At 50.1% G+C, this 26437-nt stretch overlaps 1 protein-coding gene across 8 annotated transcripts in view; it reads left to right on the forward strand.

Annotated features, from left to right (window-relative positions):
* The window catches only part of UBR4 (ubiquitin protein ligase E3 component n-recognin 4), a 142047-nt gene that overhangs the window by 33693 nt on the left and 81917 nt on the right, over positions 1-26437 (forward strand). For 4 of the 8 annotated variants that reach the window (XM_083512628.1, XM_083512629.1, XM_083512632.1 and 1 more), the window contains exons 31-49: positions 1281-1381; positions 2374-2572; positions 3391-3579; positions 4102-4165; positions 4927-5118; positions 5683-5753; positions 5959-6106; positions 6244-6474; positions 7563-7733; positions 8956-9138; positions 10336-10494; positions 10960-11112; positions 11559-11786; positions 14621-14778; positions 15645-15816; positions 17249-17465; positions 21552-21715; positions 22713-22929; positions 23914-24130. In XM_083512628.1, the coding sequence (XP_083368754.1) occupies positions 1281-1381; positions 2374-2572; positions 3391-3579; positions 4102-4165; positions 4927-5118; positions 5683-5753; positions 5959-6106; positions 6244-6474; positions 7563-7733; positions 8956-9138; positions 10336-10494; positions 10960-11112; positions 11559-11786; positions 14621-14778; positions 15645-15816; positions 17249-17465; positions 21552-21715; positions 22713-22929; positions 23914-24130 (3234 nt within the window). The remainder of the gene's footprint in view (positions 1-1280; positions 1382-2373; positions 2573-3390; positions 3580-4101; positions 4166-4926; positions 5119-5682; positions 5754-5958; positions 6107-6243; positions 6475-7562; positions 7734-8955; positions 9139-10335; positions 10495-10959; positions 11113-11558; positions 11787-14620; positions 14779-15644; positions 15817-17248; positions 17466-21551; positions 21716-22712; positions 22930-23913; positions 24131-26437) is intronic. The other 4 variants (XM_083512630.1, XM_083512631.1, XM_083512634.1 and 1 more) reach the window with 1 other exon arrangement.

The raw sequence follows: 26437 nt of genomic DNA on the forward strand, positions 1-26437 counted from the left end.
ATTTCTGACATGCCCTTCTGCTCAGGTGCTGCCGAGCTCCTGTCTGCTGTGCAGCTTGGCCAGGTGACCAAGAATGATGGGAGTTGTAGTTCAACAGGGGTCATCACCCCTGGCTATGTCACCCTCTGCCAACTTGGTGCCCTTCAGATATTTTGAATGATAACTACCTGTATACACTGGGGCTGATGGGAGTTGTGGTCCCAAAACATCTGGAGCTTTGGAGGCTGGGAGATACGCTAAGAGCCTAAGCAAATGTCCATCTAGTTTTGAAAGAGGCCCAGACAGATGCCTCTAAGAAAAGCATAAGTGGAGGAATGGAGGCCAAAGTCTTTTCCCCTGTTTATTTACGTTTTTACTTACTTATTTATAAAAATAGTTACAGACTGCTTTTCATAAGAGAAAACCAGAGTGGTTTAGAAAAACCACATGAAAAACCATATATAAATTCTAAGATCAGAAATAAGCTGTTATGGAAAGATTCATTCTTAATCACCTGCATAGGCCTGACAGAATAGAAAAGTTTTCAGCAGGCATGAAATGAAAGGTCCCTGAACTGAAGGCTCTGTATCATTGTTGTCAAATGAGCCCCTTCAACTCTGGGAATGACCCAAGGATGCTCCCTGCAGGTGGTCTCAGCGGCAGTCCCTGAGGCACTCTGGACCAAAGTTGGTCAGGACTTTGTAAATTAATAAGGTAAAGGTACCCCTGACCAATAGGTCCAGTCGTGACTGACTCTGGGGTTGTGGCGCTCATCTCGCTCTATGGGCCGAGGGAGCCGGCGTTTGTCCGCAGACAGCTTCCTGGTCATGTGGCCAGCATGACTAAGCCGCTTCTGGTGAACCAGAGCAGTGCACGGAAACGCTGTTTACCTTCCCACCAGAGCAGTACCTATTTATCTACTTGCACTTTGACATGCTTTCGAACTGCTAGGTTGGTAGGAGCAGGGACCGAGCAACAGGAGCTCACCCCGTTGCGGGGATTCGAACCGCCGACCTTCTGATCAGCAAGTCCTAGGCTCTGTGGTTTAACCCGCAGCGGCACCCGCATCCCTTTTGTAAATTAATACAAGGACCTAAATTCCATATATCTGCTATTCTAAGTTATGCTGTCTCCAAACACGGCGGTTCCATTTTGCCATCAATGGGGCTTAATGGCATGTAGCGTGGGGAGGACAGACTGCAAATTCCAACATTTTCTTAGGCTCGTGACACTTAACGTAAATTGTGTGGCTACCAGCCATCTTGTCTAATGCCTTCTATCCAATGTTCCTTTTGAACCAGTGGAGAACTGGTGCAGATCATGATGGCGACAGCCAACGAAAGCCTTTCGGCGAAGTTCTGCAACAGGGTCCTGAAGTTCTTCACCAAGCTCTTCCAGCTGAGTGAGTGGTCCTGCTCAGTCCTGCTTTGTGGCTATAGTTTTGCCTTGTACAGGAATAAGAAACTGTTCGCTGCATTTAATGCTTGCTACGTTGGGCAGAACGTTGGCGAGGTGCTTGCTTTAACACGGTTGTTGGTGCATGGGCCCAGTTCCATCTGAAACCTTCCCCTTCCCTCAGCTACTACTGAGGCTGTTGGACGGATGGAGGGGAGGGATGGAGGGAAGCTACCGCCAGCCCCAGTTGCATCAGATCATGTGAAAAACCCTTATATCCATTCCTCCTCGGAGGATAGCGCAGCCTTCTCTTTTCCTCTCCCCTTTTGTGGCTGCCCAAATTCAAGGAACAAGGCAGCCGCTTCCGAATTTCTACAGCTCTCTTTTATACACACACTGTGGCTTAGCAAAAATCTCTTGAAACACTCAGGGATGGCTTTGCAAAAGAAGCTTGCAGACATCTGCAAACTCATCAGATAACTCACTTTCCTTTGTTGCAAAATGCAGGTGATCTTAGCCTGCAGTATTTGGCTAGAGCAGTGCTTCTCAAAATTGGGTCTCCCGCCGTTGCTGAACTACATCTCCCACCATCGCTGAACACTGGTCCTGCTTGCCAGGGATGATAGGAGTTGTAGTCCAACAACAGCTGGCGGCTCTACTGGGATAGATGGTTGTCTCTCTCTCTCTCTCTCTCTCCCCCACCCCTGGTAAAATAAATGCTGGTGAGCCCTTGGGGAAACTGTCTTAGGAGCAGAGGAAGCTGCCTGTTACAGTGAGTCAGACTGCTGGACCACTTGTCTCACTATTGTCTGCAATGGCTGGCAGCAGCTGTCCAGGCCTTCAGGCAGGGAGTCTTTCCCCAGCCTTTTCCCAAGGTGACACGGATTGAACCTGGGATCTTATCCATACAATCTCTGCCCCCGAACTGTGACTCCTCTCAGCTTTCCGTGGAGGTTGCTGGTTGCTCAGTTCCACCTTCTTTTTCTCTGCCTCTTCTAGCTGAGAAGAGCCCCAACCCCAGCCTCCTGCGCCTGTGCGGCTCCTTGGCCCAGCTAGCATGCGTAGAGCCAGTGCGCCTCCAGGCCTGGCTGACCCGGATGACCACCTCACCCCCGAAAGAGTCTGACCAGCTGGAGGTGGTGCAGGAGAACAGGCAACTGCTCCAGCTGCTGACAACCTACATTGTCCGAGAGAACAGGTAGGTGGATCGGCCCCATCCAGGTCAGGAGCTTCTAGTTTTTAGCCACATGGGAAGCTGCTTTATATGTAATCAGACCATTGGTCTATCTAGCTCAGTACTCTCTGCACCAGTGGTTCCCAAAGTGGGCAATACTGCCCCCTGAGGATGGGGGTGGAATTACCTAGGAGGGCTCTAAGAGGCAGAGGAGTTGGTGATGCAAGACTCCTGCTAAGGGACTTTAAATTGGCAAACTGGTGCCACTTCCTCAGGCTTATCCACAATTAAGAAGTTACCGACAACGAAGTAGTTAGTAAGCATCATATCGGGCTCTTGCAACTAGCAGACTTTGAAAAGCTGGTATCACTGGATCAGGTTCATCAGTTTGCTGGATTGATTAACCTGAATAGCTTTGATTGGATTTGGAATGAATGTGCAGTTAATTGAGTTTCATAGCAGGTCGTTCAAGCCACTATTCTGAATGATGCTTTTTGTAGGGCAAGGGGCGCTGGGGATGACTTCATGGAACCTAGGGGGTGCTGGGGCCCTGAAAACAGTTCGGGAACCAGTGATTCATACACGGACTAGCAGTGGCTCTCCAGGGTTTCAGAGCAGATTTCCAGCTCTACCTGGAGATGCTGCCGGCTATTGGAGCCGGGACTGTCCGCATTCAAAGCAGCTGCTCTGCCATTGAGCAGCTGCCCTCCCCCGTAGCTTCCCAAACCCCTGTTTCGATTCAAGTGGTTACAAGCATTAGCTGTCAGGATGCCTCCCTGCAGTAAGTAAATGGGAATGACTTGATCTTGGTGTGATGGGCCGCTACTGTCTTGCCTTTCCAGCCAAGTCGGCGAAGGCGCCTGCACTGTCCTCCTGAGCACCCTGATCCCGATGGCCACGGAGATGCTGGCAAATGGTGACGGAACCGGCTTTCCCGAGCTGATGGTAGTCATGGCCACTCTGGCCAGCGCTGGTCAAGGGGCAGGGCACCTCCAGCTTCACAGCGCCGCTGTCGATTGGCTGAGCAGATGGTAAGAAGGGTGGTGGGAAGTGTCTTGTTTTGTGTGTCAGCCTCTCCTCCCTCTCCTGAACAGAAATGGCTTAAGGTGATTGGATGGTTTGTATTGAGGTGCAAAGGCGTTTGCCTGTCCGTAGCCTGGAACGGTGAACTGTGCTACTGGGGCAGGGCATGCCTTCTTTTCTTTCTTTCTTTTATTTGATTTTCAAGATTTAATTATCATTATGAATAACAATCTGGTAGGAAATACGGAAGAAGTAAATGGGGGGGGGGGGACAGCAGTAATAAAACAACAACCAGGGTTCACAGCCATTGCATCATAAAATAAAGTATGTTCTCAAGAGACTATACATTGAGTTAGATGTTACGACAAAATCCTACCTGAAAGAGTACAGAGCTAAAATTACAAATTACAAATGTTGCCATATTTCATTGGGACTTGCCATTCCTGTGATTAGGTTGGAGATCCAATATTCTAGGCCAATTTTCTGCCATCTTCCCCGCCAACCACTCTCTTTATCTCTCGCTGTTCTAGCAAGAAATACTTGTCTCAGAAGAACGTCGTTGAGAAAATGAATGCCAACGTCATGCATGGAAAGGTAACACCTATCTTTGCTTAAGGGGTATGTGCAGTTAATTCCCTTGTGGTCTTGTAGATCAGGCAGCACCAAGGGGGAGCCAGGGAAGAAAGGATGGAGGGCAGGGCAATATTGAGCCTACTTCCTGAACACAAGGGTGATCCTTCCTTGCATAGAGAATCTTGAGCTCAGCCTGTCATTGTGACTTTTGCCCAACATTTGAGGGAAGCATTGTGGTCTCCGGCAGTCTACTCTGGGAGTCTACCCCAGTGGATGCAGTCCAGAGAAACCCAGCTTTGCTTTGTGCAGTTTAATAGAATCGGCTTGGGAGGTATATCTGAATACTTGCCATGGCAGTGAGCTGCCTTATACTGAGTTAGACTATTGGTCCACCTAGTTCAGTATGGTCCGCACTGACCGGCAGCAGCTCTCCAGGGTTTCAGGCAGGGGACATTTCCAGCCCTACGTGGAGATGCCTTTGTGGATCGAAGCCAGGACCTTCTGCTTGCAAAGAGGTGCTCCACCACTGAGCTACAGCCCATCCACAGTGGGGTGGTGGAGAGAGGACTTCTTCTTGGAACAAGGGATATATTCCAGCCAGGCAAAAGCACTTGGGGAGAGCATGCTCGGTGGAGAGTCCCAGGGGGCAGAACAGAGAGGCCCACAGGCCTGAGTCTCTCAGCAGAGTCAATGCTGCAGCCTGACTGTCACGTTGCAGCAGGATTTAGTAGAAAAGGCCTCTATCTGTGTGACTGAATGCCTCCTCCTCTTACCTCTTGCAGCACGTGACTATCCTGGAATGCACCTGCCATATTGTCTCCTACCTGGCTGATGTCACCAATGCCCTGAGCCAGACCGGCGGGCAGGGCCCCAGCCACCTCTCAGTCGATGGGGAGGAGCGGGCCATCGAGGTGGACTCGGACTGGGTGGAGGAGCTGGCCGTGGAGGAGGAGGACTCCCAAGCTGAAGACTCGGTAGGTGGCCTGAGACTCGCTTGGCAAACTGGTCTAGCAAAGTGGCGAGCTCACTGTGCTCTATGAAAAGGTGCTCTATGGTCAGTGCTCTATGAAGACAAAACACTAAATTGTAAAAGACCCCTTACATTTAAGACTTCCTTTTTTGCCTTTGTGTGAGGCTAACTCGGGATTAGTTGAATTTAAATTTAGAAGGGCTCTTAATCTTCCCAAAGCAACAGATGTGATGGTAAAACTGTGCCCATACTGTACAATTTTCAAGTACCACATGCATGAGGATTTCCATGAATGAAGGCTGTTTCATATGCAGAAAAGTAGGGCATTTGGGAGAAGGTGGTTCTGGTTTAGCCTTCTCCCCGAGTTTCTACTATTCTACATGCAGAGATTTTATCGCTTTTTTAAAATAAAGGAGCATTCAGCCAAGTGAATTGCCCACAGATCTGATACCTCTTCAGCTGGTTGTGAATATAAAGCCATTGTGTTGACACTGGTCTGAAGAAAGACTGTGTAGCTTTCCAGCTAAAAGTCTCTATCCTCTCCTCTCTGCTGTGTGTATGTGTGTAGGATGAGGACTCGCTCTGCAACAAACTTTGTACGTTTACCATCACTCAGAAAGAATTCATGAACCAACACTGGTGAGTCACCCTTGATTTTGAAATTTTGAGTTGGGGGGGCTTCTCTGTGGTCACCCGTTGTCTTGTGGCATTTGTCAGCCTGATAGTCCTGTCCTGGTGACCCAGGGTAGGGGGAAGTGCCCATTGCTGTGTTGGTCATCCAGCAGCCATTCATCATGCAAACACAGCTGACTGCTTTCAAGAAATAAAAACCTTCGCTCTGCAGGTACCACTGCCACACCTGCAAGATGGTCGACGGCGTCGGGGTCTGCACCGTTTGTGCGAAGGTTTGCCACAAGGACCACGAGATCTCGTACGCCAAGTACGGCTCTTTCTTTTGCGACTGTGGGGCAAAGGAGGATGGCAGCTGCCTGGTACGCTTCTCTGGTGATCGGGGGTGTTGGGATCTGTGGGGTGTTGTTGGTGGCAGCCCAGGCGGCACGCCGCAGGGGTGAAGCCACGTGCCGTGTGTGAGCCTGACCACACGGAAATCCTGCTCCTGATTTTGCAGGCCTTGGTGAAGAGGACGCCCAGCAGCGGCATGAGCTCCACCATGAAGGAGTCTGCCTTCCAGAGCGAGACCCGCGTCCCTGAGAGCGTCGTCCGGCACTCCAGCACCTCCCCCACGGACAAATCCAAGACCTCCATCAACGACGGGCGGGGAGGGTCTGACGAGGAAAAGCCCAAGAAGAGCAGCCTGTGCCGGAACGTGGAGGGCTGCCGGGAGCAGCTGCAGTCCCAGGTGGGCTGAAGGTCTCTCTCCTCAAGGGAGGAGCCTGGTGGCACCATGGGGAAGTTGGGGGGCACCTGCCTCTTGAGATCAGGAACATAGGAAACTCCCTTAGGCCAAAATAAAAAAATTCCTTCCAGTAGCACCTTAAAGACCAACTAAGTTAGTTCTTGGTATACCAAGAACTAACTTACCAAGAACTAACTTAGTTGGTCTTTAAGGTGCTACTGGAAGGAATTTTTTTATTTTGACTATGGCAGACCAACACGGCTACCTATCTACTACTGAATCCCTTAGGCCAAGTTAGGGTAATTGGTCCAACCAGCTCAGTATTGTCTACACTGGCTGGCAGCAGCTCTCCAGGCTTTCAGGCAGGGAGTGTTTCCCCAGCCCTTCCTGGAGATGTTTCCTGGATTGAACCGTGGGCCTTCTGCATGCAAAGCAGGCACTCTGCCACTGAGCTTCCCCTAAATAAAGTAAGAGTCTAGTCCTCATGGTTCAGAATGAAGTTCTAAGTTAAATTGAAAGCTGTCCGATACCTTAGTCCATCTAGCTCGCTGGCAGTGGCTCTCCAAGGTTTCAGCCAGGAGTCATTCCTGATTAGGGTAGGGGATTTAATCTGGGACCTTCAACATGCAAGGCAGACCCCTGACCATTAGGTCCAGTCGTGGCCGACTCTGGGGTTGCGGCGCTCATCTCGCTTTATTGGCCGAGGGAGCCGGCGTACAACTTCCGGGTCATGTGGCCAGCATGACTAAGCCGCTTCTGGCAAACCAGAGCAGCGCACGGAAATGCCGTTTACCTTCCCGCCGGAGCGGTACCTATTTATCTACTTGCACTTTGACGTGCTTTCGAACTGCTAGGTTGGCAGGAGCAGGGACTGAGCAATGGAAGCTCACCCCGTGGCAGGGATTCAAACTCCTGACCTTCTGATCGGCAAGTCCTAGGCTCTGTGGTTTAACCCACAGTGCCACCTGTGTCCCCCATTGAACCATATCCCTTCCCTATTGTTCACTTGATTTGCTGCCAGAGTCCTTGAGCAAGGAGGCCACTAAGGCTGTTTCCCTTTCTCTCCCCACCCCCCACCAATCTTGCTGCAGGCCAACTTCTCCTTTGCTCCTCTGGTGCTGGACATGCTGAACTTCCTCATGGAAGCCATCCAGGTCAACTTCCAGCAGGCCTCAGCCATGGGCAGCAGCAGCCGAGCCCAGCAGGCCCTCAGTGAGCTCCACACCTTGGACAAGACGGTGGAAATGACAGATCAGCTGATGGTAAGAACCTTGTGGTTTCCTTTGAAGCACACAGGGCAGCAGCCCCTCAATAGTCTTGCCTTCTCCAGAGGGACCCCAGGAGTCCATCCCCAGTGGCCAGCTCACCTCCTTTCACTCCAGTTGGCTCCAATCAGCAGGCCCCCTGCTGCAGAAATAGTAGCACGTCTTTGATCCCTACCCCACTCTACCGACAGCCCCAGACCACTACACGTGTGAACACAGGAGGTGGCATTCACTCTCTACTTTCATGCTTTATATAAGAGCTGATCACAAGAGCACTCTTCCCTCTTGAGGTTTCCAGCAACTGGTATTTGAAAGCATTGCTGCCTCCTGCTATGGAGCAGAGCATAGTCATCATGGCTAGTTGCCATCGGTACCCCTTTTCTCCATGAATTTGTCCAGTCCTCTTTTGGACCCGCCCAGGTTGGTGGCCATCTCTGCTTCCTATGGCAGCGAGGTTCCACAGTTTTAACTCTGTGCCTCGTGAATAAGTCCTATTTTTTATCCATTCCTCATCTCCCAGCGTTCAGCTTCATGGGCTGTTCACAAATTTTAGTGTTCTGAGAGTGGGAGAAAAAACTTTTTGCTATCCACTTACGCCTCGCTGCTTAAGGGCCCCCTCTGAAAGGCTTTGACTTCAGCCTTGGCAGGGCTCCAGAAGCACTTCTGCCATAGCTGGGAGGAAGCAGAGTTCATCGTAATGAGAGTTCATCGTAAGAGTTCCTTATGAGGAACGGCTAAGGGAGCTGGGCATGTTTAGCCTGGAGAAGAGGAGGTTAAGGGGTGATATGATAGCCATGTTCAAATATATAAAAGGATGTCACATAGAGGAGGGAGAAAGGTTGTTTTCTGCTGCTCCAGAGAAGCGGACACGGAGCAATGGATCCAAACTACAAGAAAGAAAATTCCACCTAAACATTAGGAAGAACTTCCTGACAGTAAGAGCTGTTCGACAGTGGAATTTGCTGCCAAGGAGTGTGGTGGAGTCTCCTTCTTTGGAGGTCTTTAAGCGGAGGCTTGACAACCATATGTCAGGAGTGCTCTGATGGTGTTTCCTGCTTGGCAGGGGGTTGGACTCGATGGCCCTTGTGGTCTCTTCCAACTCTATGATTCTATGGTAATGGCTTCTGCCCAGTATTAAGCATGAACAGAGACTCTTCCTTCCTCTGGCGTGGCGCTGCTCACTGGCTTGGCCTCTTCTGTGCTCTTCCCACTTCCCCAGGTGCCAACTCTCGGCTCCCAAGAAGGTGCCTTTGAGAATGTCCGCATGAACTACAGTGGGGACCAGGGCCAGACCATCCGGCAGCTGATCAGCGCCCATGTACTGCGGCGAGTGGCCATGTGCGTGCTTTCCTCGCCTCATGGGCGCCGTCAGCATCTGGCCGTCAGCCATGAGAAGGGCAAGGTGAGTCTAGACGGAGCAGGGAAGCATCTGCAGTGTGTGTGTGTGCATTTTAAAAATCAGTACGTTTTATTTCATCTTCCACATATGCGTATTGCACTACGAATGACGCTCGTCCTACCCAGAGTAGACCCGCTGAAATGAGGAAAACAAAATTAGTCCTGTCCATCAACTTCAGTGGGTTTGCTGTGAGGAGGACTAGTCTTTGATATGGCTCCATAAGCTTCTTCCATGAAACGGAGAGCCAGCATATGGTGTGGTGTTTAAGAGTGTTGGTCTAGGACAGGGGTCAGCAACCTTTTTCAGCCGTGGGCCGGTCCACCGTCCCTCAGACCATGTGATGGGCCGGACTATATTTTGAAGAAAAAAAAGAATGAATTCCTATGCCCCACAAATAACCCAGAGATGCATTTTAAATAAAACATTCTACTCATGTAAAAACATTCTGATTCCCGGACTGTCGGTGGGCTGGATTGAGAAGGTGATTGGGCCGCATCCGGCCCACAGGCCTTAGGTTGCCAACCCCTGGTCTAGGACCTGGGAGATCAGGGTTCAAATCCCCAATTAAGCTGAGGCTTTCTGGGTGACCTTGGGCCAGTAATGGTCTCTTAGCTTAAACCTCGCATGGTTGTTGTGGGAATTGAATGAGGAGGTGGGAGAACCAGGTACACCACTTTGAGCTCCTGGAGAAAAGGTGAGATATAAATGCAATAAATAAATAACTATTAAGTTCAAAATACGTTAGAGTATTAATAATCTTTTGTTTGATTATATATATGCATAATAAAATAGCTTGTTGGTGCCATATATTTTTACTTAGCAGTTGATCCTTCTACAGAAATAAAGAACTATCTGGTCTGTAAATGCACAAAGTCAGCTCCTTATCTTGAAATTCTCAGTTGTCTCTTTTTGTATTGAGTTACCAGGCTCCCATTTATCAGTAGCGTCTCACAAAAACATACTTTCCCCCTTTAACACAACAGTTTAGCTTAGCTATATTTTGACTGTTCTCATTGTTGCCTTACAAAGCTCTGTGCATTTTACATAGTCTTGTAGTGGGGTCTGGGAAACTTTCATGAGCATAATGGTACCGTAGAGATGAAGCTGGCAACTCTGGGCTATTCGGTTCCCATTCAAGTGCCAAAGCGCCTCACACTCTCTCTGCAACATCTCATGATCATATTTTGCTCTTAAATGCAGATCACGGTCTTGCAACTCTCTGCGTTGCTGAAGCAAGCCGATTCCAGCAAACGGAAACTGACCCTGACTCGCCTGGCGTCCGCCCCAGTTCCCTTCACTGTGCTGAGCCTGACGGGGAACCCTTGCAAGGAGGACTACTTGGCTGTGTGTGGGCTGAAGGTAAAAAGCATGGCAGCAGCCTCTGGGGCCACATCACTGCTGCCTCTCTTGGCATGACTACATTGGGTCCGTTTATTGCAGTGGGATAAAATGTTTTCTCTCTCCAGTGAAAAAAAACAAAACAAAAAAGCTACCTTGACATAGTAAAAGAGTGTAGACATAGGACAGCCTAGAAGAGATGCCTCATGTAGTGGTGGTTAGAACCTGGGGGGATTTGAACCGGGGAGAGACCTGGGTTCAATTCCCCACTTGGCCCTGAAGTTCACTTCTCAGCCTAACCTACCTCACAGGGTTTTTGTGGGAATTGAGGAGAAGAACAACCACATGAGCCACCTTGAGCTCCTTAGAGAGAAAGTGGGATATGAATGCAATCCATCAATCATTTTCCAGTTTCCCTATATTAACAACTTAGGCATTCTCTCCAGCATTTAATCGGTTTATTTCAATTTCTCTCTCTCTCGACAGGACTGCCATGTGCTCACCTTCAGCAGCTCTGGATCTGTCTCCGACCACCTGGTCCTTCACCCTCAGCTGGCCACGGGCAACTTCATCATCAAAGCTGTGTGGCTGCCAGGCTCGCAGACGGAGCTCGCCATCGTCACCGCGGATTTTGTGAAGGTGCAGTGAAGTTGGGAAACAGGTTGGGGGCAAAGGATGGGACCTTTTAGGGTCTGATCTAGAGAAGTTTGCCGTTGTGCTGCTCCTCAGCTGGGTATCCTGGACCCAAGCTGCTAAGGGCCTTGTAAATTAATGCATTTTTTTTAACCCGACCCCATAACATGTGGGCAGACACTACCGACTTTGGAGCAATGGAGTTATGTCCTGGTGGTAGTCTGCCCCCATCGACAGTCTAGCCACATCATTTTGACCTAGCTGGAGTCTGTTCTCGTAGTGGCCAACCAGATGTCCCAAGGGAAACCCAGAAGTTAGACCTGAGCATTGCAACGCTCTCCCCATTTGAGATTCCCAGCAATTGGCTTTTAGTCCATCAGCAGGCATCTAGCTTCTGACTGTAACCCTTTTTGTTGGCCCCAAACTACTAACTGTCCCTTTTGTTCCAACAGATTTATGACCTCTCGGTGGATGCCTTGAGCCCGACTTTCTACTTCCTGCTGCCCAGCTCCAAGATCAGGGACATTACTTTCCTGTTCAACGAAGAGGGCAAGAACATTGTGGTCATCATGTCATCTGCCGGCTACATCTACACCCAGCTCATGGAGGAAGCCAGCAGCGCTCAACATGGCCCTTTCTATGTCACCAATGTCCTAGAAATCTCACACGATGACCTGAAGGTAACACAGCCCTGCATTTTATATTTCTGGTACCTGGATCGATGAAGGTTTCACAATACGACATGACAGCCTTAAACAAGACCCCCTCTCTGTTTGGCTCTCCCCCTTCTGGGACATCACTGCTCACCCCTAACTATGAACAAGTTAAAAAGCACAGGTCCCAGTACCAGTCCTTGCGGGGCGCCACTTTCTACATCTCCCCTGTAGTGGTTGGGAGTTACTCATGCGTAATCCTGCTCCGTTTGAGCATTAGTTTGCCTGGTTAAACCCTCCGGACTGCACAGCCCATCTCAGCGTGGCTGCCCTTAGTCACTCGTAGAACCTGTCTGTGGGCATTTCTTAAAGCGCTGCCAACGTAAGAGTTGTTTGACGCCCAATCGTCTCCGCCTCTCACTGCGCGGGAGTCTCCTGCGCAGGGTGGGCGTGGGCAGCGGGGTGCCTGGGCTCTCCTCACTACCTTCCAACAAAGAGTCCTGGAGCCCCTGCACCTCCCTGTCCCGTTGCTCTCCTGGATCCCTGGTGTTACACTTATTCCCTTCCCCTTCTTCCCAGCTGAGTCTCCCCCTAGCGCTGGGACCTTCTCCTGCAGAATCAGAGACCCTCTCCTTCTCCCGTGCCTCTGATGTCAGTTCCCTGACATCCCCATTTGGAGAACTGTCCATTTCTTCCTATTTTTTGCTTCCTGCTACTTAACCAGTTCCTGATCCACAAGAAGACCTCTCCTCTTATTCCTTGACTGCTAAGCTGACTCAGGAGTCTTTGGTGAAGCACTTCTTTTTGAAAGTCCAAATACACCGTCTCTACAGCTTGTTAACACTCTCAAAGAACTCTTAATAGGTTTGTGAGTCAGGGCTCTGCTTCAGCAAGGCTTGTTTTTCTACATCCTTGGTTATTTTATCCTTAACAATACTTTCCGCCAGTTTTTCCAGTTAAGCTAACAGGACTGCAATTCACAGCATTCACCCCCCCCCATGCCCTGATCCTGTTTCAGTCTCTTCCCCTTCTGGAACATGTCTCCTGGCATCCAGCAAAATGTGGCCGTGTGTTTAAGAGGGTATGTTCAGTACAGCAAGCGCAAATGGAAATTGAGCAGGACGATCAACAGGTTATTGTGCATTCCTGAGAGGATATTTTCCTGCGTTGTCCCCAACCCAGCCCTACACAGAGTAGACCCATTTAAATTTCTTGGCCCTGTCGCTAAAAACTGCAGGAGGGGAAAGTGCTTTTGTGGTCGGGTCCTGCTTACGGGTTGGGGCATCTGGGTGGCCACTGTGAGAACAGGATGCCGGGCTAGACTGGCCACTGGCCCGATCCAGCAGTCTCCTAAGTTTTCATGCCTCTTCATTTCAGTGGATCTCCTCTTGAGTGGGACTCACATTCATAGAGTCAGAGAATTGTAGAGTTGGAGGGAACCCTGAGGATCATCTAGTCCAGCGATTCTCAACCTGTGGGTCCCCAGATGTTGTTGGACTACAACTCCCATCATCCCTGAGCTCTGGCCTTGCTAGCTAGGGGTGATGGGGGTTGTAGTTCAACCAGTGGCGTAGCGTGGGTTCTCAGCACCCGGGGCAAGGCAAGTAATTTGCGCCCCCTAACCCGGGGCAAGGCAAGTAATTTGCGCCCCCTAACCCATGGATTTTAGCACTCGAGTCTCTTCCGCGGCCCCCCCCCCAGATGTTGCGCCAGGTGCAGCAGGCCCCCCTGCACCCCCCACGCTACGCCACTGCTCCCACCACAAGTCTTCAGGACAGCCATCCGAAGGCTGGCGCGGGGAGAAGGTCTCTCCGCCCCACCGCCAGGCTTCGGAGCAGCCTTCCGAAGGCTGGTGCGGGGAGAAGGTCTCTCCGCCCCACCGCCAGGCTTCGGAGCATCCTTCCGAAGGCTGGTGCGGGGAGAAGGTCTCTCCGCCCTACCGCCAGGCTTCGGAGCATCCTTCCGAAGGCTGGCGCGGGGAGAAGGTCTCTCCGCCCCACCGCCAGGCTTCGGAGCATCCTTCCGAAGGCTGGCGCGGGGATAAGGTCTGTCCGCCCCACCGCCAGGCTTCGGAGCATCCTTCCGAAGGCTGGCGCGGGGAGAAGGTCTCTCCGCCCCACCGCCAGGCTTCGGAGCAGCCATCCGAAGGCTGGCGCGGGGAGAAGGTCTCTCCGCCCCACCGCCAGGCTTCAGAGGAGCCTTCCGAAGGCTGGCGGTGGGGCGGAGAAACCTCCTCCCGCCGCCAGGCTTCGGAGCAGCCTTCCGAAGGCTGGCGGTGGGGCGGAGAACCCTCCTCCCGCCGCCAGCCTTCGGAGCAGCCTTCCGAAGGCTGGCGCGGGGAGAAGCTCTCTCCGCCCCACCGCCAGCCTTCGGAGGAGGTCCGAGGACAGTGGGGTTCCTGCTTCCTCCAGGAGGGCCGGCCAAACGCGCCCCTCCAAATGTTGCGCCCGGTGCGGCCGGCACCCCTGGCACCCCCCACACTACGCCACTGAGTTCAACAACATCTGGGGACCCACAGGTTGAGAAAGGCTGATCTAGTGTGACTCCCTGCAATGCAGGGATATAAATCTGTCCCATTGGATTGGCTGCAACCCTGAGACTTTTCGCGGGCGCTGCTGGCGCTTGCGGGTACTCCCTTGGCGAGCCTTGGTCTTGCCACTGCATCACCCTTGACATCCTTCCCTCCCACAAGCAGTTTGGCCTCAGGAGGGCTTGGCATCGCATGAACTTCCTCAAATGCCACAACGAAGCAGCGCTTGGGCCAGGGAAAGCATTTCCCAGTTTGCCTTCTTGGTAGCCTTCACAGTCCCGAGTCGCATCCAGAGGTCCCGACATGCCTCTTTTCTCCCTGTTCCCTGCAGGACAGCAACGGTCAGGTGGCCGGAGGCGGTGTTTCTGTCTACTATTCCCACGTCCTGCAGATGCTGTTCTTCAGCTACTGCCAAGGCAAGTCCTTTGCGGCCACCGTCAGCCGGGCCACGCTGGAAGTGCTGCGCCTCTTCCCCATCAACGTCAAAAGGTGAGGCCAGCTCCCCCACCTCCTGCTCCTGTGGCATTTTGTGACGTGGCTGTTAGGAACAACTTTCTATGCAGTAGGCTGTGGAGCATAGGGGCATAAGAAATTGCTTTCTGCTGAGCCGGACCATTGGTCCCCCTAGCTCAGTACAGTCTGCACTGACTGGCAGCTGCTCTCCTTAGTTTCGAGCAGGGAACATTCCCAGAGATACCGAGGAGTGAGTCCATGGGGTTTTGAACTTGAGACTTCAGACATTCTTCCACCGAGCTACAACTCTTCCTTTAGAATGTAGGAAAATGTGCTCTGCGTTGTCTGCACTGATTGGCAGCAGCTCTCAGAGTTTCAGACATGGGACATTCCCAGCTGTACCAGGAGATGCTACGAGATATTGAACCTGGGACTTTCTGCTTGCAAGGCATATGCTCTACCGCTGAGCTAGGACCCTCATACCATAGCTGCCTTATACTGAGGCAGACCATCAAGTTCAGTATGGCCTACACTGACTGGCAGCGGTTCTCCCTAGTTTCAGGCAGGGAACATTCCCTGATACAGTCATACCTCGGGTTAAATATGCTTCAGGTTGAACGTTTTCAGGTTATTCTCTGCGGCGACCCGGAAGTAATGGAGCGTGTCACTTCTGGGTTTCACTGCTCGCGCATGCGCAGATGCTCAAAATGATGTCATGTGCGGAAGTGGCAAAAACTACCCGTGCACACACAGTCACATGTTACATTCTACTCAGGATGTGAACGGGGCTCTGGAACGGATCCCGTTCGCATCCAGAGGTACCACTGTATACTGAGGAGTGAGCCACCAGTCCACGGTTGCCTCTGCTTGTGATGCTAGACTGACTTTCCCTACCCTTGCAGCTCCAACGGGGGCAGCAAGACCTCCCCAGCACTCTGCCAGTGGTCAGAGGTGATGAACCACCCTGGCCTGGTGTGCTGTGTGCAGCAGACGACCGGCGTCCCTCTGGTGGTGATGGTGAAGCCAGACACTTTCTTGATCCAGGAAATTAAAACCTTACCGGCTAAAGCAAAGGTCAGTTTGTTTGCTTTTTTGTCTTCAGACTCCTTCTCCCTTTGGGCAGTTTCCATAGGTGACAGGGAAAGCAAAAGGGGAGGGGGTTCTCTCCATTCAGGGTAGGAAGAAAAGAACAAGAGTACCCAGTAAGCCGAGTAGAATTACAATGAATGGAAAATTGCACAGCCCGATAACGTAAAAATGTAACATTAAATCGGCTTGCAGAGTACCACCGTATTCCAAATACTGTGTGTTAGCATAGGATTTTATTTGCCAAAGGATAACTTGCCAGCTTGCTGGTGATTCTGTGAATCACGATTTTCTGGATTGGCTCCGTCACATTGTATTTGACGTTTTTGTAATATTTATACGTTCAGTTGGTTCAGGGAAGTTTTTAATGTGTGATATTTTAGTGTATTTTTGGTTTCTATGGAAACCGCCCAGAGTGGCTGGGGAGGCCCAGCCAGATGGGCAGGGTGTGTGTGTGTGTGTGTGTGTGTGTGTATATATGTATATATATATGCAGGTTTTGGTGTCCTCGGGTGTCTTCCCGTGTAAAAGTTGGGGTGTCTAGGCGACGTTTCGACGAGGTCTCACTCGTCATCTTCAGGCTGGTGCTTTCGGCTTCTTGTTACTGGAACAGAGCTCTTTTCCAGTAACAAGAAGCCGAAAGCACCAGCCTGAAGATGACGAGTGAGACCTCGTCGAAACGTCGCCTAGACACCCCAACTTTTACACGGGAAGACACCCGAGGACACCAAAACCTGCATTCCTGTACCCGTGAAAATCTACGAAAACGTATATATATATATATATATATATATATATATATATATATATATATATATATATATATAAAATTAATTATTATTATAATATTTCTCAATTTCTTGCAATGGGTGGTGGACAGAGAAGCAGATCTAGCTGTATTCTTACCTCCTCATCCCCATGTCTGTCTGTCTGTTTAAAACTTACAGAGTTCCATATTTCATTAAGTAGTTTAAATGCATATGAAGATCTGCGGAATGGTGCCACTTTGACTGTTCATTTCCCTCGCCCCTTTTCCAAAGGCATCTCAATGTGTTCAATGGCCCTAGTGAAGGTGCAGTCAATGTGCTGCCCCCCAGAAGTTGCTGGGCTATGACTCCCTTTCATCCCTCACCACTGACCATGATGCCTGGGACTGATGGGGGTTGGAGTCCCAATAACATCTGAAAAGCCACACAGATTCCCCATCCCAGGGATTCCGCATCCCTGAACTAGACCGTCAGTTACCTTTACTGTCTCTAGCTACCTCGTGTCAGAGTTCTGACCATCACTTGCCTTTACTGCCCCTACTTACCTTCTGTCGCAATGCTGCCTTGCTTTTCTGCACGTTGCTGTACTGGTTTATGCTCACCGTTGGAAATCTAAGGAGCTGCCTACCTTTTGTGTATCTTTGGCCTTCCAGATCCAAGACATGGTGGCCATCCGGCACACGGCCTGCAACGAGCAGCAGCGGACCACCATGATCCTCCTGTGCGAGGATGGCAGCCTGCGGATCTACATGGCCAACGTGGAGAACACATCCTACTGGCTCCAACCCTCCCTCCAGCCCAGTAGCGTCATCAGCATCATGAAGCCCGTCCGCAAGCGCAAAGCGGCGGCCATCAGTAAGTCGCTGCAAGGTCAGATTGGCTAGGGACTGTGAAGTGGTGCATACACTCTCTGCATTGTGTTGTTTGACTTACTTATCCGAATAATCTGATTTTTATTAATCATTACTAATACTTCTGTTATAATTACTATTGTTCCTTACTATGATTATGGGGTTGTTGTTTTTGTTTTCACTGCCATTGATACCCTTGGATTTCATAAGCCTAATATTCTTCAAGAAACTGTATTATTCAAACGGACCGTTTTGAACCTGAGATTCTTTGCACAAGCAGCCTTTATGGATGTGTTTCTGCATCTCATTGTTTGTCTAGCAGTTTTGTGTTTCTAGGTGGTAATACTGCATTGCAATATTTTATATGAAAGTGTGGTTTGAGAATACTCAAAGAAATAAAAGCAAATGAAATAGAGACTTGCCCCTACCTTTAAAGGGGCCTGCAGTCTAAAATTAAATTTAGCGTAGAAGATGCAGAGGAGGGAGAGATTAGGGGTGAATGTTGAGAAAATGCTGTTACGTGTGTAGTTGGATTTGACTGGAGTTTGAGATGAGACCCAAGGTTTTGAGCTTGCAATAAAGGGTGTAGAGTTATAGGAGTGTACAGCTGGAAGGTTCCCTGAGGTCATTTATTTATTTATTTGATTTATGTCCTGCTTTTCCTCCAAGGACACAGGTGGCGCTGTGGGTTAAACCACACAGCCTAGGACTTACCGATCAGAAGGTCAGCGGTTCGAATCCCTGCGATGGGGTGAGCTCCCGTTGCTCCGTCCCTGCTCCTGCCAACCTAGCAGTTCGAAAGCACGTCAAAGTGCAAGTAGACAAATAGATACCGCTTCAGCGGGAGGGTAAACGGCGTTTTCATGCACTGCTCTGGTTCGCCAGAAGCGGCTTAGTCATGCTGGCCACCGGCTCCCTTGGCCAATAAAGCGAGATGAGCGCCACAACCCCAGAGCCGGTCACGACTGGACCTAATGGTCAGGGGTCCCTTTACCTTTACCTTTCCTCCAAGGAGCTCGAGGTGGTGTACCTAATTTTGCCCCTCCCCATTTTGTCCTCACAACAGCCCTTTGAGGTAGGTTCAGCTAAGAGGCAGTAACTCTCCCAAGGCTATCCTGTGGGCTTCAGGTAGTTTGAAGTCTGGTCTCCTGTTCTGACACTGCACAACATGGACTTTCGCTGGTGCTCTGAGGAAGGTATCTCAGGCAGGCCGAGAGAGGAGAGAGCATCATGTAGATTCAAGCGACTTGTTGCAAGCATTGTTGCTTTACACCCAACACGGTCAGCTATAGCTGGTGGTTAAGGATGATGGGGGTTGGGAAGTCCATTGACATCTGGAGGGCCCCAGATGTTCATAATAATAATAATAATAATAATAATAATAATAATAATTTATTATTTATACCCCGCCCATCTGGCTGGGCCTCCCCAGCCACTCTGGGCGGCTTCCATAAAAACCAAAAATACAGTAAAATATCACACGTTAAAAACTTCCCGAAACAGGGCTGCCTTAAGATGTCTTCTGAATGTCAGGTAGTTGTTTATCGCTTTGACATCTGCTGGAAGGGCGTTCCACAGGGCGGGCGCCACCACCGAAAAGGCCCTCTGCCTGGTTCCCTGTAACTTTGCTTCTCGCAATGAGGGAACCGCCAGAAGGCCCTTGACGCTGGACCTCAGCGTCCGGGCAGAATGATGGGGGTGGAGACGCTCCTTCAGGTATACTGGACCGAGGCCGTTTAGGGCTTTAAAGGTCAGCACCAACACTTTGAATTGTGCTCGGAAACGTACTGGGAGCCAATGTAGGTCTTTCAAGACCGGTGTTATATGGTCTCGGCGGCCGCCCCCAGTCACCAGTCTAGCTGCCGCATTCTGGATTAGTTGTAGTTTCCGAGTCACCTTCAAAGGTAGCCCCACGTAGAGTGCATTGCAGTAGTCCAAGCGGGAGATAACCAGAGCATGCACCACTCTGGCGAGACAGTCCGCAGGCAGATAGGGTCTCAGCCTACGTACCAGATGGAGCTGGTAAACAGCTGCCCTGGACACAGATTTGACCTGTGCCTCCATGGACAGCTGTGAGTCCAAAATGACTCCCAGGCTGCGCACCTGGTCCTTCAGGGGCACAGTTACCCCATTCAGGACCAGGGAATCCTCCACACCTGCCCGCCTCCTGTCCCCCAAAAACAGTACTTCTGTCTTGTCAGGATTCAACCTCAATCTGTTAGCCGCCATCCATCTTCCAACCGCCTCCAGACACTCACGCAGGACCTTCACCGCCTTCACTGGTTCTGATTTAAAAGAGAGGTAGAGGTGGGTATCATCCGCATACTGATGAACACCCAGCCCAAACCTCCTGATGATCTCTCCCAGCGGCTGCATGTAAATGTTGAAAAGCATGGGGGAGAGGACAGAACCCTGAGGCACCCCACAAGTGAGAGCCCAGGGGTCTGAACACTCATCCCCCTCATCTCTCCCTTGGTGCAGTGTCCTGGTCCACTGACTCAAAGGTGGGCTTGTGGGAGTGGTTTGGTGCAGGTATGCCAAAGAAGGATGTCAAGAACGCCAGAGGGATCAGTTCTAGTGCTTTATAAAGAGTAAACTTACAGTAAGTCATCCTGCCAGGCCTTGCTGTTACAAGCATGGAACAGACACCGCAGCAGTGAGAGGTTGCCATGACTTGTCTGCGCCCAAGCGAACACTCGTCCAGCCTTTATGCACAAAGCAGCATACGTCAGTTTGCCCAGAACCTCCCATCACACCTGGTTGGTGAGATCATACATGGCATAGAAGCTTCTTCCCACTCTGGGTCTAGAGCCCAGCATCCCAACACCTACAAATAAGCGCAGCATCAAAGCAAGCCAATTAGGGTATACCAAAGCAAGGGAGAAAATTAACATGTGTGAGCTCAACTACCAATTATTTTCAGGGTTATCTTGACTACCAGGATGGTGTTTGCAGGCCTTCCGGAACATTTCTCTTTTGTTTGAAATATGCATCCTGCTTGATTGATTGATTTTATTAGGTGGGCAGCAAAAATGTTTCTTCCGATGGTTTTTAATATCTGTCTGTCCATCCTCTCTGTATACAATTGGCCTGCTACTTACGCGAGGGTTCAGTTCCAAGGGTCTGCACCCAAAATGGCGCAAAATTTGGGTACCACCTAAACTGGACTCTGGGTAGCTTGCAGGCGGGCCCTTCTCATGATCTTTCCAGAGTCTGGTTAGAGAAAACCCACTGGGTTTGTGGGTTAGATGAAAATAAGTGGGGAGTGGGGAATGACTGCTCTTCATTTATTTCCTCTTCCTGCTCCCTGCCCCCATGTCGTGTTTCGACCACGTATGTAAAGTGAGTGAAAGTTACGGTCCCAGTATATACAGTGGTACCTCACAAGACGAATGCCTCGCAAGACGAAAAACGCGCAAGATGAAAGAGTTTTCCGTTTTTTGAGTCGTTCCGCAAGACGAATTTCCCTATGGGCTTGCTTCGCAAGACGAAACGTCTTGCGAGTTCTTGCGAGTTTGTTTCCTTTTTCTTAAAGCCGCTAAGCCGTTAATAGCCGTGCTTCACAAGACGAAAAAAACGCAAGACGAAGAGACTCGCGGTACGGATTAATTTCGTCTTGCGAGGCACCACTGTATTTTAAAATGTATATTTCGCCTTTTGTCAGTAAACCATAAAACGGTTTAAATACAGTATAGAACATAAACTACACATAAACACACGCTTAACATAATACCCATACACCACAAAACATTGAAGCGGTTATATAAATACTAATAATAACAAGCGATAAACAGTAATACATAATAAACATAGTGGATGCATACTAAGCAGCAGTGTCAGATTATAAACAGTGTCAGTCTAGTGATTAACTCCACAACTCAAACCCCTGTAAACTTGCAGAGTCTCACAACAGGCGCCCGAAAGTTTGAACTCTGCTCTTTTTGATTTTATATTATTTAGTCTTTTAAGCTTGATTCTGTGATGCAGTTTTGTGGAGCTGGTGGATTGCTTATTATGAGTTTAGAAATTACTTTATAAATTTAGAGTTGTCCCTGACTTTAACTTTTGGTGTTTTTTATCTCCCCCCCCCCCCTTCTTCCTCCAGCAACCCGCACCTCCACCCAGGTGAATTTCCCCATCGACTTCTTTGAGCACAACCAGCAGCTGACGGACGTGGAGTTTGGTGGCAATGACCTCCTGCAGGTCTACAACGCCCAGCAGATCAAGCATCGGCTCAACTCCACCGGCATGTATGTGGCCAACACCAAGGTGAGCATCCTTGCAAGGACCGGCCTTCTGAAAGGAGGAGGAGCTTCTGGGCAGACAGGGAAGATCACTAGTCCAAGGTGCTTGGAGTGGTACTGGCGGTCATCTCTGGCCCATTTATTTACTTGTTCCATATAATTTATACACCCCTTGTTTGTAAAATAAACAAATCTCAAAATGCTTTAGCAATAAGAAATAGAAAGCACAATAATTTAAGGCATTCAAAAAGTTAAAATACCAAAAGCAGGTAAAAACTTCCATCGACTTTGCAAATGAAAATGTTTTTGGGAGATGCCAGGAAGAGTACAGCAAATGTGCCTGCCAGGTGTCAATAGGCAGAGATTTCAAAATTGTAGGTGCTACCACACTCAAAAATTGAGTTCTTACAAATTTGGGACAGTTGTTATGTGACACGTGGAGCAGTGCCAGTGCTGCCGGTCAAAGCGTTCGAGTGGGCACATGTGGAGTAATGCAGTCTCATAGGTAAACTGGTCCCAAGTTGTTAAGGGCTTGGCCTGGCAGCAAATCAGCAACCAGTGCAGACCTCTGAGCACAAGATGCTCTATGCCATGGGTAGGCAAGCTAAGGCCCAGGGGCTGGATGCGGCCCAATCACCTTCTAAATCCGGCTCGCGGATGGTCCGAGAATCAAGTGTGTTTTTACATGAGCAAAATGTGTCCTTTTATTTAAAATGCATCTCTGGGTTATTTGTGGGGCATAGGAATTCATTCATTCCCCCCCCCCATTCAAAATATAGCCCGGCCCCCCACAAGGTCTGAGGGGCAGTGGACCGGCCCCCTGCTGAAAAAGTTTGCTGACCCCTGTTCGATGCTGACAAGGTTTCACTCCTGTCGGTCACGCTGCAGCATTCTGCACTGACTGCAGCTTCTGGATCAAGCATGAGGGAAGCCCCATGTAGAGTACACTGCGGTCATCTAGGCCTTTCACACTCTCTATTCCCCCTCCGCCTTCATGCATGGTGCCTTCTCCTCTTCCGCAGCCTGGCGGCTTTACCATCGAAGTGACCAACAACAACAGCACCATGGTGATGACCGGCATGAGGGTCCAGATCGGGACTCAGGCCATCGAGCGAGCCCCCTCCTACCTGGAGATCTTTGGCCGCACCATGCAGCTGAACCTGAACCGGCCACGGTGGTTCGACTTCCCCTTCACCCGAGAGGAGGCCCTGCAGGCAGACAAGAAGCTGACCATCTTTGGTAAGATTCCTGAGCTTCCCCCCGTCCATGTTTCAAACTATTGACTTTTGGTAATTGTCTGTTTGCAGTTTCTCTGGCGGACACAACCAAGTGAGAGATCTCAGTAATTTTTTGCAGCTTTTGATATGCAATTTTATGTTAAAATAAAGTTTTTACGGTGTGAAGGGAGTTGCCTGTTTTCATTTTTAGCCTTGTCTATAAGAAAGCCATACCAAGCAGTTGCCAAAGAGTCTTTATGCTACAAGCGTTGTTCCAGTTTTATTTTATTTGTCAATCCACTCTACCCCCCCCCCCCCCGGTGTGCTATTTGCCATACTTTTGTTTATTGCATTTATACCTCCTCTCCCAAGGGGCTCAAGGTGGCATACATGGTTCTCCCTCCCTCCTCATTTAATCCCCACAACAACCCTGTGAGGTTGGCTAGGCTGAGAGGCAGTGATTTGCCCAAGATTACCCCAGCAATTGGGACGTGGGTGGCACTGTGGGTTAAATCACAGAGCCTAGGACTTGCCGATCAGAAGGTCAGTGGTTTGAATCCCTGTGACGGGGTGAGCTCCCGTTGCTCGGTCCCTGCTCCTGCCAACCTAGCAGTTCGAAAGCACATCAAAGTGCAATTAGATAAATAGGTACTGCTCCGGCGGGAAGGTAAACGGCGTTTCCGTGCGCTGCTCTGGTTTGCCAGAAGTGGCTTAGTCATGCTGGCCACATGACCTGGAAGCTGTACGCCGGTTCCCTTGGCCAATAAAGTGAGATGAGCGCCGCAACCCCAGAATCAGTCACAACTGGACCTAATGGTCAGGGGCCCCTTTACCTTTACCTTACCCCAGCAATTACCTCAGCTTCATGGCTGAGGCGGTGGGGGTGGGATTTGAGCCCTGATCTCTCAGCTCCTAGTCTGACATGCTAACTGCCACGCCTTGCTGGCTCTCCCTGCCTTGCTTGAGAGGTACGGAAAAAAGCCATGGCTCTTCTCCTCTCTTGCAGTCGGGGCGTCTGTGGATCCCGCCGGCGTCACCATGCTGGACGCCATCAAAATCTACGGCAAGACGAAGGAGCAGTTTGGCTGGCCGGATGAGCCCCCGGAGGATTTCCCGTCAGCCTCAGTCAGCAACGTCTGCCCCCCCAACCTGAATCAGAGCAATGGAACTGGAGACACAGAATCGGCTACTCCGGCAGCTGCTAGCGGCACTGTTCTCGAGAGGTAAATCTTCAGAACCGTATGTTCCTTTTTTGACTTACCACCCATCCTGTCTTCCTGCAGGTACCGTTTATAACTCCAGGAACGTAGGAGCAGTTTTGTGGTCTAGAACCCCTTTAGATTCTATAATGGGGGGGGTGTCAGGGCAGTGCTTTTGCTCTGAGCAGGCTGGATCCTCATTTCCCCACCCTGCAGGCCAACGTTTGGCAAATGGGTGTGATTACTCTCATAATCAATCCTCTGTTGTCCTAATGATGCCAGGAGATTGATCCCACCCACTGTATTGGGGGGAGAACCTTTTTCTCATCAGCTGATGGGTGTATGTGTGCTTACATCTTTCTTTCTGTAAGGCTGAATTGCATGTAGGAGTTCCTTGCGAGGTTGTGGCGTGAGTGGACCAACCCCCCTCCCCAGCACTCAACAGCTGATGGGGATTAGATCCTGTTTTCTGCAGGAATTGATTGTGTATGCCACTTCACTGCAGGGAACCATGCAGAGTTGAAACCTGCCCTTCGCTCTGCCTATCAGTTGGTGACATCTGGTGACTGACAGGTGGGCGTGGTTTTTTGGTCCTACTGGCCAAATCTGAACTCCTGGCTGGCCTAGATTGGGACATAGGCTGGAGGTTCCCCTCCCTGCTGTAATGGCTGTATTGTTGTGTGTTTGCACGTGCATTGTGCATTGTGAGTGGTGGCAGGGAACTTTACAAGAGCCCCCACCCCAGTGTCAGTTCATCCCTTACAGCACAGCCTGTAAAAATCCTCTCCTGCTCCTCTGCCCTGGCAACCGAGAGGTTGTGGTGCCCAACATTCACCAGGCAAGTTCTGCGCATCACCGCAGAAACGTCTCTCCATCTCCTCCTCCCTTTCCTCATTTTTCAGTCAGTCTCTTTCCAGGGAGACCAGAGTCTGCCATGCAGCTTTGAGAGGGAGATGATGGGGATGAAAAGAAAGAGCGAGGAATTAAAACTGTTGTCCCTAGAGGGCAGCAGTGCTCTAGGACAGGGGTTTGGCAACATGGTGTCCTCAAGGCGTTGTTGGACTTCAGCTCCCATCATCCTCCCTGCCTGTTGGCCTGTGCTAGCTGGCTGAGACGGATGGGAGTTGCAGTCCACCAACCACTAGACAGCACCACTTGCTTTTGAGACTCAACTCCCTTGTTTTTTCTCTCTGTGTGTGATTGGGAGGGTGGAGATGGAAGGAGCAGCCAGTGGCAGGCACGGCAGGAGAGGACAGAGTTGGGGTGGCCATCTAGAGCCAAAAATATATACCGTATTTTTTGCACCATAACACTCACTTTTTTTCTCCCAGAAAGTAAGGGGAAATGTCTGTGCGTGTTATGGAGCGAATGCCTGCGGGTGGCGGGGGGGATCTGCAGTCGTGAGCAGAGGATCCATGGTTCCCCTTCCCTCCTCCGTGGTTACAAAGCATGGATCCACATGGATCCTCAGGATTTTTGCATTGGGCTACTCCAAACTCACTGTCAGATCACATGTCTGTGGCCACAGCAAGAACCACAAAAATCATATATCCACTATTTTGTTTAGAATTTTTTTTAATTGTTTTCCTCCTCTAAAAACTATGTGCGTGTTATGGTCTGGTGCGTGTTATAGAGCGAAAATACGGTATATTCTGGGAGGAAAAAATTCATCTGTGAGGCCAAACCAGCCTCAATGTGTGCATTTTTCTTATTTTTGCTAGAACCTGTGTGGCCTGCTAGCGTTGTGTGCTAAAAACAAGCATGGTGGTGTTGGGGGAAAAACAACAGCAGGGTTGACTTTTGCCGCCCAACTCCTCAAGGGCCTCTTGAGTCCCCTAAGTCCATGATTGGACAGAGAAGAATGGAAGGAGGAAACAGTAGAAGGAAAGCACGGAGCTGGACCTCAGTGTGATGGAGTCGGTGGGGGACAGGGGAAAGTAGGTGCGGAGCAAATGGATACCCTTTGTAGTTCCTGGAGAGCAACAGGGCAGCAAACCACCTCTTGGGTTTGGAAAACGTGTGAAGGACTCGTGGCTCAGTGTGTAGGATGGATACACACACTCCGTGACAGACACTAACATCCATTGACTAACTCCCATTCAGTGACTGCTGCCGAGTCACTGACACACAATCACTGACACATGGCTCCTACAGGGTTGTGTATATGTCCCGCAGTTGTTGTATCTTAAATTAAAAATGTGAAATTCTGCTCTAAGGAAAGCTCAGTTCTGTGAACCGCCAAAATAGTTTCAGTCAGTCTGCCGATATTTCCTCTGTTCTTGTGCAACTTTAGTTCTGCAAGCAATCTTTAGCCACTAAAAAAATCTTGTT

The sequence above is a fragment of the Podarcis liolepis genome, assembly GCF_965112155.1.
Source record: "Podarcis liolepis genome assembly, chromosome: 7".
Taxonomy (NCBI): Eukaryota; Metazoa; Chordata; class Lepidosauria; order Squamata; family Lacertidae; genus Podarcis; species Podarcis liolepis.